General features: G+C 32.0%; 1 protein-coding gene across 1 annotated transcript in view; it reads right to left on the bottom strand.

The window, feature by feature from the left end:
* Window positions 1–1137: 1137 nt before the first annotated feature.
* LOC108912724 (putative glycerol kinase 5) overlaps window positions 1138–18107 on the bottom strand; it is a 19874-nt gene continuing 2904 nt past the window's right edge. The window contains exons 2-11 of the mRNA XM_018718050.2: window positions 14752–14869; window positions 11521–11614; window positions 11266–11435; window positions 10996–11085; window positions 10629–10940; window positions 6343–6574; window positions 1987–2081; window positions 1695–1858; window positions 1454–1584; window positions 1138–1394 (exon numbers count right to left, since the gene is read on the bottom strand). Coding sequence (XP_018573566.1) covers window positions 1237–1394; window positions 1454–1584; window positions 1695–1858; window positions 1987–2081; window positions 6343–6574; window positions 10629–10940; window positions 10996–11085; window positions 11266–11435; window positions 11521–11614; window positions 14752–14868 — 1563 coding nt within the window. The 5' untranslated portion in view covers window position 14869 and the 3' untranslated portion in view covers window positions 1138–1236. The remainder of the gene's footprint in view (window positions 1395–1453; window positions 1585–1694; window positions 1859–1986; window positions 2082–6342; window positions 6575–10628; window positions 10941–10995; window positions 11086–11265; window positions 11436–11520; window positions 11615–14751; window positions 14870–18107) is intronic.

Raw genomic sequence — 18107 nt, 5'->3', positions numbered from 1 at the left:
ATCTCCTGGAATCGACAAACACGATACCTGGGCGTGACGATGGACCAGCGTCTCACGTGGAAACCGCACATCGTGGAGACGGTGGCGCGAGCGAAGACCACCAGGGCTAGGCTCTATCCCTTACTCAAAGGTGGAAACACCCTCAGTTTAAGGAATAAGCGAACGCTTATCAAGGTGGTACTTCAACCGCAGCTAACCTACGCCTCCACGGCGTGGGGTCACGCGGCAAAAAGCCACTTAAAGTCATTACAGGCTGTGGAAAACATAGCCCTCCGCACGGCCACCGACGCGCCCTGGTACGTAAGAAACACTGACATATTACGAGACTTACAATACACAAACGCTACACAGACAATAAGACAAAACGCGGAGAAACGATTTGACGTAGCCGCTAGACATGACAATCCCCTCCTCAGGCAAGCCGTTGACTACGTACCCGACGTGACCGACAAACACAAAAGACCTAGACACCAACTTTTTGACCCTGGGTGACCACCCCAACGACATCCCCCCGCCCTGCCCGCTAACCTTTTCTGTTTCAGAGACCGCCCATTTCGCCCTTCCACAAATAAGATCCACTTCTTATTTGTGGAAGGGCGAAATGGGTGGTGACTATTAGACGCCTTCATTTTAGCCATCTTTCTCTATCGCACGGATTTCTATGATTTACTTTATCGCTCTCACGTAACGGCCGATGAACCATGGGCACTTTCCGACCCTGTATATTATTTATAATGAATATTCTTGTGATCTCAAACTAAAAAAATTGTATTAATGAGTATTTTATCTGTGGCATTTTTACACAGTCAAAGAAATTGATAAAATTTTTAACTTAATTAATTTTTGTTTAATATACAAAATTGTTGACACTTGATCGATTCAAATTCATGAAGTTATATAATAATAATAGGACCGTTTCAAATTTTCAACAATATTTTATAGCGAATTCTGATCTAAAGATATAATGCAACTGTGTTATTAAACATGATTTAAATTGCTCTTAATTCCCTTGAAATTATTTATTAATTAAATTTACCTAATTACAATAAAAAATTTGACTAATTATAATTTAATATTTTCAATAAATTCAGTTACCTCTAAAAGTTAGTAAAATAACAGAAAAGTTTAACAACAATATCATTTTGATAATTTTTATTCATAGGCTAAAAAAGTATAAAAATGCATAAACATAATATACTGATTTTCATTAAAACAATATTTACTTAATATCTATATTTAATTTTCTTTATACCATGATTTAAATCTGTCTGCTGCCACCATCCATCTGCGTAAGTCATTTTGACACTTGTTCTTATATTCTTCTGAAGTACTGGGTGTAAATATTTGTTCTGTTTTATGAAATCCTTTTAACTGTTGTTTATCTCTCCATATGCCTTAAGAGGGAAAGAGAATGTTAAAAAGTAAAAGATGGGAATATTAAGTTGAAACTTACCACAAGACATCCCCGAAAGCAATGCAACTCCTAACACGGACATTTCAGAAGCTTGTCTTTCGACTCTGAGCTCAGTCAGATCTGCTAACATCTGGCAAATAAAATTATTTTTCGATACACCTCCATCAACTCTGCAAATAAATTTATAATTTCAACACAAACTTAATTTAAAGAGCAAATAGACAAATGCAAAGGAATATAAATCGTATTTTTGCTTAATTAATGTTGAATAAAATATTACCTGATTGTTTTGTAGTTCTCACACCTCTCTTTTTTTAATAAGTCGTAAGCAAGGGCAACTCTGAAAACTATACTTTCCAGCACAGCCCTGACCATGTGTTCTTTAGAAGTTGTCGGTTTTATACCTATGAAGCCTGTTGCAGCTTTTTCATTATTAATTGGTGGCTACAAAACAGTTACATAAATACTTTGAAACAGCAATAATGTGGTATAATGTATCAAGAAAGTGGTATAAAAATTGAAATAACAATTAATCAAGCCTAAACGTTTTTTTTTATAATACAAAAACTTACCCCTAGGCCACTGAATGCAGGTATAAAGTATACCCCATCAGTGTCATCAATTTTATAAGCTATTTCAGAAGTTTCTACAGGATCCTTAATAAAATCTGAAACATGTAAAACTTTTACAAGCAGTAGGTAATATGAATATATGAAGGATATCGTTTTGTACATTATTTAATATATTTTTTCATAATAAATGTTTTAAATAGAAATGTATTTTGTTATATTCCTTCTGACCATTCCAGTGGTAAATGTATTGCATTTTTATATTGTACTTATTCATTATTATGCATAATCCTTTTTGTGCATTGTATTTCATCAGACAAACTATACAGGTTGTTTACAAAGTTATAAAAGTTATAAAAGAATCTGATTGTTAAAAATTTACCATAGTAAAAGTTGTCTAGGTCGCAAAAAAATCATCAATACACATCAATATTTGAGAACTGCTGATATTTAATTCAAATCTAAAGGTTTGGTCAAAAAGGAAGTGAACTGTCCGAGCGAACAGAATGACCAGAGTCCAGTGCGGAATAGGATAGTCAGACAGAATGCGGACAAATCGAGGCGAACAAGTATGAAAACAGATATTGTCAAGAGTGTGTATTGTTTTCTCCAATTCATTCTTTGTCGAATTCATGTTTTCTTTTGTTGTTCTCAATTCAACATATTTAGCAGGTCTTCTAACGAAGAAGAATTGCTTCTTTTGATCGTTTTGAGTCAAGCAAGATGAAAAAGAAAATGGGTGAATGAAATGAAAAAAGATAGTCGGGATGACGAACATCATATAAAAAAACACACTCCCGCACAAGATCTATTAATTTCTCGGTCTCCTCAGTCATTCCAGTCCGTGCGGACTTTGTAGAAAATCACACGTGCTCCTCTGTCTGCTGCAAACTAGATTGGTTAGCTGCGGCAGACTGCTTCCTATTTAACCAGGATAATGCAATCTTATGCTACACAAAATCTGCGGCAGACGGGTGGCTCGGTCCGCGTGGACAGTCAGCTTCCTGTTTGACTGAGCCTTAATGAATGATGCCCTTTCCCTTTGTTGCAACTGTTACTATTGGGATGAAGCAAAGTCTACTTAGACTAATCATTCTTTAATTAATACCACCAAATATGACATATTTTCTTTTCACCCATACTGTCGCACTGAAAAATGTGTACGTTAGTGCATCGGCAGCAATATTAGTGAAGTACCCAAAAATTTGTTCATATGCGAAGGAAACAGTTTGGTTCAAAATATTTAAAACATCAATTGACAGCCAGAATGTTTTGCTGGTTCTTTTTTCTTAATTGCCATCGTTGCACACCCAAAAGTCTCTTGTGTTTCAGTATTGGTTTACTGTGGGTAAAGTTATAGTAATCTAGTATTTTTATTTAATCGGGTTGTAAGACACTTAAGGACGTTGACGAATGGGCAGTTATATCTGTTTTATGCGTAAAGAGTCGATGCTCTCTTAAGATCATAGGCTTTTGCAATGGCTATATAACAAACTTTTGAATTCATTCCCCATGCCGTGCATCATACTAATTTTCATTCAACATTGGTTTTTTATTAAATTTTGGACTGACACTATGGACAATTTTGTAATAGGACCTTCTGTGTTGCCAAACCACCTAACTGGACAACATTTGTGATTTTTTAATTCAACAAGTCCGCTTATGTGTTGACAAAGGCGGTGGCAAAGGAGGTGACTTAATATACCATGTGTCATTTCCTCTCGATTCCAGAAGTTTGCACTTTGTTGTTAAGTAAGGTTAGTATTTATTCTGTAATGAACCTTTTTTTTTATTTTCGGGATTTCCAGGTTTTATTATATAAAAGCAACGGAGTCACCTACACCAGGCAGTGCTTAGTAGGTCTTTCCACGGCACTCAACCCTCCTCTGGGTGTCCTAACCAGAGTGCTTAGTAGGTCTTTCCACGGCACTCAACCCTCCTCTGGGTGTCCTAACCAGAGCGTTTAGCAGGTCTCTTCCGCGGCGCTCAAGGTAAGGTACACACCTTGACTCCGACTACGGGTACTTAGCAGGTCTTTCCGCGGTACCTGACGTCTACCTCGTGGCCGACTCTGGGTGTTTAGCAGGTCTTTCCGCGACACTCGGCATCGTCACCGTCAGGACATACGTATTGCCTTCATGACAATAGGCATCCCGGTGTTTTTGTTATTTTTATGGGTAGGGTATTATTGTTAATATTATATGTGTACAGACTGCGATTTATTTTGGAAAATAAAAGTTTTATTTATACCAAGTCTTGTAATAAATATTCCCGAACCTTGGAAAACACTTCTCCACCGAGTGAACCCGGGCTGTGACTGTACTAGTTCGGCGTCTGCGACCGAACCTCGAAAGTACATCACAATTCATTTGGCATTATACAGGGTGTCCCGAAATTAGGGGGCAATATTTCTACGGGGTGTTCTATGTCGAAAAAGATTACTTTTTCTTTATATAAACATGGGTCCAAAAATTCTTCCTAAGGAAGTTATAGCCACTTAAAGGGACCACTCTGATGATGGTTTTTTCTAAATAACTCCGAAACCAGTTGAGATAAATTTATAAAATTTGGTAACTAGCTTAACTCTTACGTGCTCAGTCCGCCACTAAAACGAAATTTACAAATTTTCATCACATACGTTCCAACACTGGGGAGAGGGGGGTAAAATTTACCATAACTTGTATACGTTGACTTTTTTAACTTTTGACTGAAAAAATATGAAATTTCATGGTTTTTTATTAAAAAAGGTACTCTTGGTTCATAATGGTAGAATGTTCCATTTTTGTGTAAAATCCGTTTAAAAATAATGTTACATGTGTTAATCACTGGGAATCGAAATTGTCAATATTTTTTATCGTCACAGGTTTTCAATAACAAAAATGTGTTTGACGTTATTTACATTGGCAGTTCAGTTATTTACTTTTTGTGAATTGTTATTTTCATAGAAATTTATTATTTTTAGTAAATTATTATTTGACAAAGTAAAAAAATTAGAAATTATTAAATAAAATAAACTAATAAAAATAATTGAAAACCAACCTATTAATAAAACTTATCTTTATCTCAATAGTAATTTTTATAGCAAATGCTCAAACAGATTTCCATTTTGCTGAATACATTTTTCAGCTTGACGTCGAATTGTCTGAGATGAACTCAAAAATTCAAAATTACTTTGTGTGATTTGATATAATTAAATAAATCCTTTGTTGTAATTCTTCCAAAGGATTTATTTCTGTAGCATAAATTACAGCCTTCATCCTACCCCACACAAAGTAATCTAGAGGATTTCGGTCTAGAGACCGAGGTGGCCATGGAATGGAACCACCTCTACCTATCCACCTGCCAGGAAAATTATCGTTTAACCAATTTATGACATTATGGCTAAAGTAAGGTGGTGCCCCATCTTGTTGATAGTGTAATGTTAAGCGTACGTTTAACGGTGTATCATCCAATAGTTACATCATTTTGCAGAAAGTTTAAGTATCCTTCTGCATTCCGACAAACGGGAAACTGAATTGGTCCAAGTAGCTGGTCCCCTAAAATTCCTGTCCACACATTTATTGCAAATCTATTTTGAAAATTTGTGCGCCGTATTGCCTGTGGATTCTCGTCTGACCGGAAATGGGTATTATGAATATCTGCTAGTAAACATTACATTGGTAAAATATTGCATTTTCGACTGATAACAAGAGTAAATAACTGAACTGTCAATGCAAATGACGCCAAACGCATGTTTGTTATTCAAAACCTGCGATGATAAGAAATATTGAAAATTTCGATTTTCGGTGATTAACACATGTAACATTAGTTTTAAACAGATGTTACACAAAAATGGAACATTCTACCAATATGAACCAAGAGTACCTTTTTTTACTGAAAAACTCTGAAATTTCATACCTTTCGGTCAAAAGTCAAAAAAGTCAACTCATAAAAAAGTTATAGTAAATTTTACCCCCTCCCCCCGCAGTGTTGGAACATATGTGATGAAAATTTGTAAATTTCATTTTAGTAGCGGACTGAGCACGTAAGAGTTAAGTTAGTTACCAAATTTTATAAATTCATCTCAACTGGTTTTGGAGTTATTTAGAAAAAACCACCATCAGATTGGCCCCTTTAAGTGGCTATAACTTCCTTAGGAAGAATTTTTGGACCCACGTTTATATAAAGAAAAAGTAATCTTTTTCAACATAGAACACCCCATAGAAATATTGCCCCTTAATTTCGGGACACCCTGTATGGTTTAATATAACAGATATTCTTAAAGAAAATTCAAAGTTTGTAAACAACCTCTAAATTCATAAGAATAATTTTGAAAAAGTACATCTAAAGAAATTGAAATGCCTAAAGATGATAAAATACCGGTATTTAACATCCATTGGATTAGAGAGCCTGCATCCAAACAAGATGACTCTGTCATATAAATTATTTCATCATTTGTTTTCCATCCTACTAAGGGATACATTCCATTCAAACTAGGATGAATTTTCGCAGATGTATTTACATCAAGAAATGCCCCTGTGCCCATAGTCACCTTGATATCGTTATTAGAGAAACAGCAACAACCGAACATAGATGACGACTGATCTGCCATCTGAAAATAAAAATGTAACTACAAGCTGTTTTATAACAAACTGTATATTGAAGTGGCATTGTGGGGCAACCTAGTATGGTAAATAGAAAATGAATGTTAATAGTAATGCTGTAATGCAATAGTTCTAAGTAAATTTGCTCTACACTGTACAATTGTAAGACTCGGCGAGAGGATGTTTAGTCTGGAAATTGTTGAGAGATAAATTGCTTCATATGAATCGCAAGGTAGAAATTTCGGGATGAAGTTCTCATGGGAAACGAGCATGAAGGGTGAAGCGGTCAATGCTGCACAAAATTTATCGCCTCCAAAAGGAATTGCAAATCAAAAGGAAACCCAGGAAGTGGTGCCGATAGATCGCTTGGTAAAAACTTGGGAACTAAATCTTTTAAGAATTTGCAAAATTTAAACTAGACTCGAGACGGTCCGAGAAGAGAAAATAAGTCAGTCAGTGCGAGTTCAATAGGCGGGGCTCTCTCCTGATTTTTCAAACGTTTTTTTTTTGGGCTTTTGGGCACAAGTCAGTGCAGGAGCACGTGAAAGAAAAACTTCGAAAAGGAGCTTGTGGTTTCAGAATTATTACTTGGGCATAGGTTTAGGGAGCTAAGTTTTGATGGTTTTGATATACATTAATAGAACAGATATCTAAGAGGGTTGAAAGTTCAATATAACTCTTTTATACAAATAATTATTAATATTAATTAGAGAGAATCATGGATTCTTCTCGTTGAGAGTGGGTTAAACTCAGATAGAATATATAGTTTTGCTGTTTTTTTTTGGAAATAGATGTTTTATTCTCTTAAATTTTATTATTATTTTTTTTGTTATTTATTTTACATCACTGGTGCTGTGATACAGTTTTATGTATATGATTTGGCTTGTTCTAAAATAGGGAAGTTTGTATAGTATACCAGTAGGAAAAATCATGCACTCGATTTTTTGTCACACTTTCCTTCACATAATTATCAATGAAATTCTGATTACACACTTTTTTAATTATAACCAGTTTTTCAGTATTTTTCTAGCAAGAAAAATAGAGCCAATAAGTTAAGTTGCCCCATTCAGCCATTACAGTTTGTATAATTCATTATGAAACACTCTGTATACATATTACATAAACTTTAACAAACTAAATCAAATTAGCAAAAAAAAATTATGGAAATGTCATAGCAAAGCATAACAGAGCAGTATGAAAATTTGACAGAATACAAGATCGTATTTAAACTGAAATTTTATTATATGTAGACTTCATTTCCTTCCTTAAACTCTTACAGAAAAAAAAAAAAAAATTAGTAGTGTTTGCCTTATAAACATAGGTCTGGAACAGCCCCGTTTTTTAGGGTGTTGAAGTTGTTAAAAAAAATGATTTTTTGTTTATATCTCCAGAATCTATTAACCGATCTCAATAAAATTTGGTACAGATAATGTATGATAATAGGCCTTACATTCCCTAAAATATGAGTGGTGTACAACTGGAAAAGTGTCACCTTTTTTTTACAAAAAAACTTACACCACTGCATTTTATGAATCATTGTAACTGATTTATATTCTAATGCACAAAATACGTAAAAAAGGTGACTTTAATTTTTTCCTTAAGATTCGCCGTTCTCAAATTACTCATACCAATACAATCCCCTTGTGGCAGACATTTATAACCATAATATTACAAGAATATTTAGGTTTATGCTAAAAGTAAGTGCAATTTGTAAGCACATCAACAAAATTATTTACACTCCTTTCTACACCACCTGTGAGGTAGTGGTCCTGGTGTGTTTTAGATTCCCCTGGAGGCCTAATCCACTATCTTTACAAATAAGAACAATTTAAATCAAAATGTTACATATTTACAGCAACTGTTCAAAATGTGAACCACCCACATCGATACATTTCTAACATTAATGGAACTAATTGAAGCTAATATCATGATGAGGTGGTTTTCTTTTAATTCATTACATCCGTCTTCTATTCGTTGCAGTAGTTGTGGTCTTGTATCTGTTGGAGTAGAATAAACTTTACTTTTCAGATAACCCCAAACATAGAAGTCCAGGGGGTTTAGATATGGCGATCTGGTTGGCCAAGACACTTGACAAACTCTGCACCATTATAGTTGGCATTGGCATTCTTCTTATCCATCGCCCCATATAATTTTCATTAAGCCATTCTTAAACTAAATTAAATAGTTTCGGTTTCTCAAAGGACTTACTACACTTCTTTTTATCTTAATTATTAAATCGGCATGCATTTGTTGAATATCATGGTCGGCTGTCGAAAGAATTTGTAGCTACTTCTGGTGTACCCCAAGGATCGGTTCTTGGTCCTCTTTTCTTTAATATGTTCATTAATGATATTGTGGTTGGAACTGATGTTAATTGTTTATTATATGCTGATGACATGAAGCTCTATACTAGTATAAGTAGTGGAAATGACTGTTTAAATTTACAATCTGCTTTAAATAAAATTGTTTTATGGTGCAGTGTTAATAACTTACAGCTTAGTATTAAAAAGTGTCATGTCATGACTTTCTCTCTCAAACAGCAACCGATTGTATTTGATTACTGTATTGATAATACTATTCTTACCAGGCCACATACCATCCGTGATTTAGGTGTACTATTTGATAGTAAATTGTCTTTTTCGTATCATATTAATATGATTACGAACGAAAGCTTTAAAATGCTAGGTTTTGTACTACGCTGCTCTAAGGATTTCAATGATTCCTCTACTTTTAAATTATTATATTCAGCTTTTGTTAGATCTAAATTAGAGTATTCTTGCATTGTGTGGTCACCCTACTATAATATTTACATAACTAATATAGAAAGAGTTCAGAGACGTTTCTTAAAGGCTGCAGTTTTTAGAGAGGATGGCAATTATCCACCTATTGGTATACCTCAATGTGACCTTTTAAATAGATTTTCATTTCGCAGTTTAGAGGAACGTAGAACGATTGCGCAATTGATATTTTTATATAAGTTATTACATAATGCAATTGACTGTCCTTCTTTACTTTCATTGTTAAATTTTCATATACCTAGATTATCATCTCGTTTTTCTTCATTGTTTTATTTACCTATGTCAAGAATTAATATTCAAAAATACTCTCCTCTTTTTCAAATGTGTGATAAATATAATCTGTTTCAAAATCAGTTTGACATTTTTAATTGTAATATAGCCATAATTAAAAAAGTTACATTTACAAATTAAATTATATTTGTTTTTTGTTTTTTTTCATTTATATACTGTTTTGTTTACGTATGTAATGTTGTGTATTGTTACTTATCTCATATCATGTAGTGTATGATGTAGTTTTCTGTTTCTACCTACCCTGTAATTGGAATTTCTGTAGGGTAGTGTATTGTCTAAATAAATAAATAAATAAATAAATAAATAAATGAGATGATCCCTGTCCAGTTGTACGCCATTGGTTGAACCTTTAGAGCTCATATTTTAGGGAATGCAAAAGCTACTATATCATAGATTATTTGTACCAAATTTTATTGAGATCGATTAATAGATTCCTGATATAAACAAAAAATTATTTTTTTTAACAACTACAACACCCTGTATCTCTAAAACCGGGCCGCTCCAGACCTATGTTTATAAGGCAAATACATATTATTTTAAAGAGATCTAAGAGTTTCCTGCATAAAATTCGGACCACCCTGTAGACTCTCTGCCAGGTAGGTACATAATCGACTGCACAGATCATGCTGTAATTGTACCTGACTTGTGAGATTTGACAACATTCAGTGACCAACTCATATTGCCTATTATCATCATTTCCTTGAAAACATTAAGATTGCTTATCAATATCATAGCAAAGAATTGATAAACTACTCTCACTGCAAACATGTTAAACAGTTATCCAAATATTAGAAAAATATTTACAAAGATTTGCAAATAAATTTTTTATGGAAGTATCTATAAATTTAATAAAAATATTTTCTAATAAGACTGGACAATTAAACTCCCTAAGGAAAATATTTTTTTCTGTAATAAATAGGAAGAAAAAAATCGCAGTTTATATTTGATTCATTGTAGACAACCATTGACTTACCACACAACCTATTTTAAGAGGAACTCCAAAAAAAATGCTTTCAGTCATTCCAAAATCATAGTCATTATTTACCACTTTAGGCAATATATTTATTGGTATATTCAATAATTTTATCATAATCCCCCAATTTAAATCAAATGGATCATACAATCCAGTGGCACTTGCATTAGTAATATCTGTTACGTACGTTTCGCCACCTGTAAGTTTATAAATTAACCATGTTTCTAAAGTTCCAAACATTAAGTTATTTTTTGTCACAGCTTCTTTTACCACCTTTATGTTTTCTAAAACCCATAGAAGTCTAATCGAAACCTAAAACCAGTTAAATTTCAAAAATTTTGAAGTAATTTGACTAGTTTGTACTTACTTGATTGCTGGAAAATTTTAATTTACTACCGACTCCAAATTTCTTATTTCTTGATACTAAATACACGAAATATGCTGCCCATCGTACAACCTTAAAACTAAAAACAATGTAGGAGATTTTTAATTCAGAAAAATATATTTTTAAATAGCTAGTTGTGTCTATTTCACAATAATTCTTTATACTTTTCAACAATTTGGAACATCTAGACATGTTTAAAAAGTTTCATATTTTTATTGATTTTTTTTTTATTGAAAATAATTTTCCACTTACATTAACTAACCATGATGAATTAACTTGTTTGATTAATTTTAGAGCTCTTAAATCTTTCCATGTTATAAAATTATGTAAATGTTCTCCTGTATCCTTCTTCCATGTTATAAAAGTAGCTCTTTGAGTGGAGATTCCTAATGATTTAATTTGAGCAGCATCAATTTTTGCATCTAAGACATAGCACAATATAAGTTTTTGGTCATGCAGTTTTAATTTTTTTACTTGCGTCATTTAAAAAAGTATTTCTATTTTTACCTTTTATTGCAAGCTTCACAACTTTCACAATTTCATCCAACAAGTGATCTGGAGGAATTTCGACATAGCCTGGTTTAGGATAATGCAGATTGACCTTAAAAAAGTCATTTTTAAATTATATAAAAGTATTTTCGTAAAAACATATTGAAACATTTTTAAATTTCTTAAAAAATGTAATTTCAAGTATCTACATTATAGGAATTAATGTATTTTTACTTGTTGCGTAACTTTATATGATGGTTATCTTTTTACAAAGAAGCATGGGACTCATATTGTTTTTTAAGGTGATTTCTAGGCCGTTTAAAGAAAATTTTCTTGATTAAAAAATTTCAAACAAAATTTGCAGAGTAAGAAATTAAAATAGGGGCTACCCATGCTGGGATCTCGAAAAGGGTTGTATGTATACAGGGTTTTCTTTTGAAATAACTTATTTAATTCAAATTCAATTAGTCTCTCATTTGACACGCGCCTCTAGAGGGCACTTTACCTAGAATTCAAAATTTGTTTTGTTCATAACTTTTTTCTCTTGCTAGACATCACAGAAATTTAAACACTATTGAAAAGAGAAACATTATCAGAAGAAAATATGTACTCTTTATTCAAACCGATAAATAATATAACTGTTTAGGAGAAAATCGCTATTAAAGTTTTACTGAATATCAAATTTTTGATAATTACTTCTGTAATCAATCAAGGTGCCATGCTTCAAATAACTGTCATTAGTAATTATGGTGTTACGAATTGTAAAACTAGCTTTAGTAAATCAAATATTATTAGTAAATTTATTATCCTGATCTTATTTTCACACAATGCTATTACAGAGCCGAAAAAAAATAATATACTAAAAATGAAACTTATATGTACTTGTTTTAAACAATTTTCGTTACAATTCGTAACACCATAATTTCTAATGACATTTAGTTGAAGCATGTCAACTTGATTAATTACAGAAAGAATTATCAAAAATGTAATGTTTAATAATACTTTAATAGTGATTTCCTGCTAAATGGTTACATTTATCGGCTTTAATAAAGAGTACATATTTTTTTCTGATATTGTTTCTCTTTTCAATAATGTTTCAATTTCTGTGATGTCTAGCAAGGGAAAAAGTTATGAACAAAACAAATTTTGAGTTCTAGGTAAAGTGCATGCCCTCTAGCGGCGCATAATAAATTTTCTCTGACTGGTCTAATAGAGTTTGATCTACTTATAGTTTGTGTACCAAATGAGAGACTAATCGAACTTGAATTAAGTTGAAGTTATTTAAAAGGAAAACTAAAAAAATTGACAAGCTGTAACTTGTAAACAATTGACAATTCGAATAAAAATTTCATTACATTATTTTAGTCCCTAGAACCACCTCCCGGAGCTTCCTGACGGACTTTTAAAACACCCTGTATATGCAAAATATATTTTTTTTTTGTAATCTATGACAAACAATTTTTTATTTATGACAAAATTAAATTTCCTTCATATGTATTTAACTTTTAACTTAATTTTAACATCCCATATTTTAAATTTACAATGTTGTAACTTTCATAAAAAATCAAAATTTTAGAGAAAATATAAAAACCACTAATTCTATGTATTAGTTGATTATAAAAAATATATATATTGCACATATACATGCAATCCTTTTCCAGATCCCAGGGTGAGCACTCCCTATTTTAATTTATTTCACAAATTTACTCCGAAATTTTTAAGTTTATCATTTTCATCATAAAGGTTCTCTTTACTGGTCTATAAATTTTCTCCTCAAAAATTTAGAAGTTTTCAGTAATAAATGTATACAAAGTGTTGTACAATGTGTTCTTCACATGAACAACGTAAAACTAGATTCCTTGAATTAAAATAATCCAATAAGTATAGACTATTTACCTATATACTGTGTTTCACTTTTGATGTAGCCACCCTTTTGAAATTGAAATGTTTTCACATACTTATTAAATGAAATAGTTGCCTAGAAAGATATTCTAATATAACTAAATTTGATTTTAGTCATAGGCATCCAGTTCTAAAATTAAAATTTGAATAAAATTAAGGTTTGACAAGCTTTTGCTTTTATTTTTTGTTTTTTTATAAGTAAAGCTAGGTATTAATACTTAAACATTTTTTATATAAGTACTATGAGACAATATTTCTTCATATGACTTAAAATAGTTTGAGTTAGAGACTTGTTAGTTGGGAAGCATCTTTATTTATTTTCGTCTAATATATCACTAGAATATTTAAGAAAAATACCAGAGAGGGTGTTATTTCTTTGGGCTCCCTTTCCCCTTGTTGCGATTCCAAAGATATAAAATAATGGATACCTTTGGGAAAAATGTTTAAACAGCTATAGTAGGTACTCTTCGGAAGCATTTTAGAAACTGAGTCCTTATTTTTATGTACATAATCCTTCCTTTTTATAGGGTGCCCGGAAAGGTCATGTCAAAAATTAAGGGATATACAGGGGAGGTCAAAATAGTTGTAGTACTTCATTATAATTGGAATTTGTTTTTCAAACTTCTTTCTTTGAAGGCGAATAACTCCACAACGAAGCCCAATAGGAAATTTTTTTTATGAAGTACTTACTACATTTATTTTGACCTCCCCTGTATACCCCTTCATTTTTGGCATAACCTTTCTGGACACCCTGTAGAAATAACGGAATTCCAGCATACCTATATTTCAGCACATTTTGCTGAAAATATTCCATCTCAAAATTTCACGAATTAAAAATATCTCAATTTTATATTAAAAAATGTAATTTAGTGATGAGGTGATCAAGGGGGTAGAGGACCAAAAAAAATAACACCCATTTCATTTTCTTACATATTATTAGACACAAATAAATAAAGACCCATAACCAACTAAGAACTGTCTAACTTAAACCATTTTAAAGTTATAGTATAAAAAATATTCTTTCACATTTCAGTAGACGTTGACTTCAGTAAGTTGGACTAAGTATATTATTGACATATTGACTTAACTTTGGTCCAGAGAATTTGTGGTTCTATGCTGACTATGTATTTTACAGATACCTTGTATAAAAATATCATATTAATTTGAAAGAAAATATTGTCTGAAAAAATTCAAATCGTTTATATAATTGCTTTAAGTTCTTACTATTCTTACGACTTAAAAGCATGTAACTTGATAACTTGAAATACATTCACCGATTAGAAAACATGAAGTAATAATTATTTATTAGTAAGGCGCAAGTATTAATAATTTACATATTTTACTTACATACGAATACGCAGCTCCAATTGTATTAGTGAGTGAATTGATTATTTGACACCTGATGGTTGTAGTTCCAATATCTAATGCTGCTACATACTCAAGAGTATCGCCAGAGTTACACATTCTGTTATAAAAAACAATAGATATTAGTGGTAGCTAGTGAAAATTAAAGTGGACATATTTTATACCAGTTGTACAAGGTTAATATATTCTGAATATTTTATGTTACTGAAAACGTACTTATAAACGTATTGATAGTTATCAGTTTAGGCAGACATTAGTTTTGAATATATTTCAACTGAATTTAGAAAAAATTAATAGGTGTGTATTTCATCAGTGTTCAACTAATTAAAGTGAAAATCAAACTTATTTCTGTATAAAACATTTGTTGTAATTCAATTTATTTTCAATAATTGAAAACATTCAGAATTTATTAATTTTTCGCTGGCGCAAAAACTAAATAATACAAATTAGTACGTCCCTGTCGTTGGACTTACGGCGACGTGGGCTACTGGAATAGAGATAAAATATATTGTGTTTAAAAGCGTTGCCACATCGCCATGTTGTACTTAGAAATACCTACTGTTACAATATTCGCAAAGTATTTGGTATTAAATTAATGTTTGCATTTTGCATTGGTTTTAAAAAGTTTGAAATTGAAAATATTGTCAACGCTGACGTACTGTTACTGTACACTTATACTATACTTATAATAAACAATTTCTATACATTTTTTTGTGAAACGAATAATTTTGAAGCTAGTTTCGATTTATACATCTACACAAAAAGTAATAACTGGATAATGACTCGTTCTTGAGCAAAATGAAAAATCGAACTGCAAAAAAAAACAAACTCAGTGACGTAGAAATTTTGCATTTTCATCGACAGTGTCGCCCAGTATCTCCTTCACTGATTGATAGTGATACCAAATTTGTTGCCTTTAATTATGCCCTTGAGTATACTATTTTATCAACAAAAATGTAAAAATCGGTCAATTAATTACCGATGTGTATTTTTCGGAGGTCCTATGTATAACTTAAATTTATTAGTTTTTAAAGTCGATTTTAAAAATTTCATGAACTCTGAAAAACAGTAAAAATTGATGAAGATAATCCAATTAAGGAATGAATAAATGTTAATAAATAATTGGACGTCAAAGTTCAAGTTCATATCTACACCAAGGTCGTTTCCCATTTTGTTCTTATAATGTTTGTAAAAAGATTTAGGTAAAATATTTAGCTTAGCATATATTTTGTATTTAGCAGGTGCGTTAAGAAAAAAAATGTATTAAATCCGGTTATTACAGTGTATTATAGATTTACTATGTTTACTAATCGTTATTGACCGTTGATTTGTTTGCACTTAGCAACATACAGGGTGTTCCTTACTTAATGATATGCGAATATTTAAGGATGTGATTCTACATGCAAAGTTAATGATAGTTTACTTTATAAACTATGGTCCAAAAATGTTCCGTTGCGCAAATACAAGGCGTTACAATATTAAGAAAAAGAAGGAAATTAATTAATATTTTCGAAACCACTTTAGATATTTCAGTGATATTTAGTACATATTGATGGGTAATAAAGGCGCATGTTTTTCAATACAAACATATTTTTTAGCTCTAACAGTGGAGTGGCGTGCGTACGAACACTGACTGATATTTTTAAAGAAAAAAATGGTACGCCAATGGGTTTTTTCCCAAATAAAATTATTTTTGAAATTCCCGTTCAATTCGAAAGATAAGAGCTCTCTTGAGTTTTTGCCCTGTTTGCGTCGTTTTTGAGTAAACTTATAGAATTATTAATAATTTAATAGCAAAAATTAAATACATTACAGGTTGGCACCTGCGTGTAATGAACAGCAACACACAACATTAACATAACATTACTAATATTAAACTAGTATTACAAAAATTATTGAAAATCCTTCACTTAATATGCATGCTCCCGCCTTCTTTCTCATGCAATTGCGCACTCGTTGAAATATTCTCGAACTCTTTTTTATTTTATCGCATGCTGCAATTATTCTTTTTCTTAATTCGCTTACAGTATTAATCGGACTTGTGTACACTAGCGTCTTAAGATGGTCCCATAACAAGAAATCTAAGCTATTGAGGTTGGTGGCTATTCTTGAGGCCCATCGTGGCCAGTCCAACGATTTGGATAAACAGATTGTAAATAATTGCGAACCATTACACTGAAATGTGCTGATCGTGCACCATCGTGCATATACCACATTTCTTATTGCTATCGAAACATCCTCAAGCAGCAAAGGCAATTGTTCTTGAAGGAAATTGTGGTAAGATTGTCCGTCAAGTCGTCCTGTCATCATGCGTCAGGAAGAATGGTCCAATAAAGTGGTCACCAATGATTGCTGCCCATACGTTGACCAAAAATTGGTGTTGGAAATGGGTTTCCGTTATGGCATGTGGATTTTCATCCGCCCACAAATGATTGTTGTGAACATTTTCAATGGCATTTCTTGAAAAATTAGCTTCGGCCATGAACAGAAAGTGTGATTCAAATTGCGGATTTTGCACAACATTATGAAGATATCACTGACAAAAGGTCATATGGAAAATCTCTAGAAAGTAATGCCTTACATCAACAAATTATAGCTGGTTGTGATGTTATAAGAGCTTACTCCTGGAATTTTTGCACGTATTCGAACTGCAATTTTAAGAATGTGGGAAGCATATATTCTGGCTGAAGATGGCCATTTCCAATATTTGTTATTATAAATCATTGTTAATTAATTATTTTATTATTTTAAGTAATGTAATGCGTATACCTAGTGAAAATGCACTTGATCAAATAAATCAATTTTGTTGTTAATCGGTTTGGAATACAAAAAAGTGTAAAGAACCAAAAAGTGAAAATAATACAATAGCGCATATGATGACCTATTATAATAATGATCACCTCCGCCACTGGTAAGTTTCTAAAGCTGGTAAGTTTTTGTTTCATACCTACTGTCTTACTAAATAGGCACACCCAATTTGGTTAAATTATCTGAAGCGGTCTAGAAATTAAAAATTAAAAACATTTTTTTTTAAATTTTTGATGCGCTGTAGCTGGACAATGGCTATCCTAAAACTCCACATTTATACAGGGTGTTTCTAAAATAGGGTTCCAAACTTCTGCTGCGTTTATAACTCATTAAAATAAGCCAAAAAGTTCCTATTAACATGTGCCCTAAAACGCACCCTTAGGAAGTTATATGCCCTTAAAAGGGCTCAAACAAAACTGTTTTTTTTCTGTTATTGACAAAACGGTCGCAAATAAATAGAAAAAAATTATGGGTCTTACATAACTTTTTACGTTAAATAACATGGGCTACTCCGTTTTTCGACATGCAAT

This window comes from Anoplophora glabripennis, unplaced genomic scaffold (assembly GCF_000390285.2).
Source record: "Anoplophora glabripennis isolate ALB-LARVAE unplaced genomic scaffold, Agla_2.0 scaffold879, whole genome shotgun sequence".
NCBI classification, from domain to species: Eukaryota; Metazoa; Arthropoda; class Insecta; order Coleoptera; family Cerambycidae; genus Anoplophora; species Anoplophora glabripennis.
The sequence above is the reverse complement of the archived record's forward strand: the minus strand, read 5'-3'. Positions and strand labels throughout refer to the sequence as shown.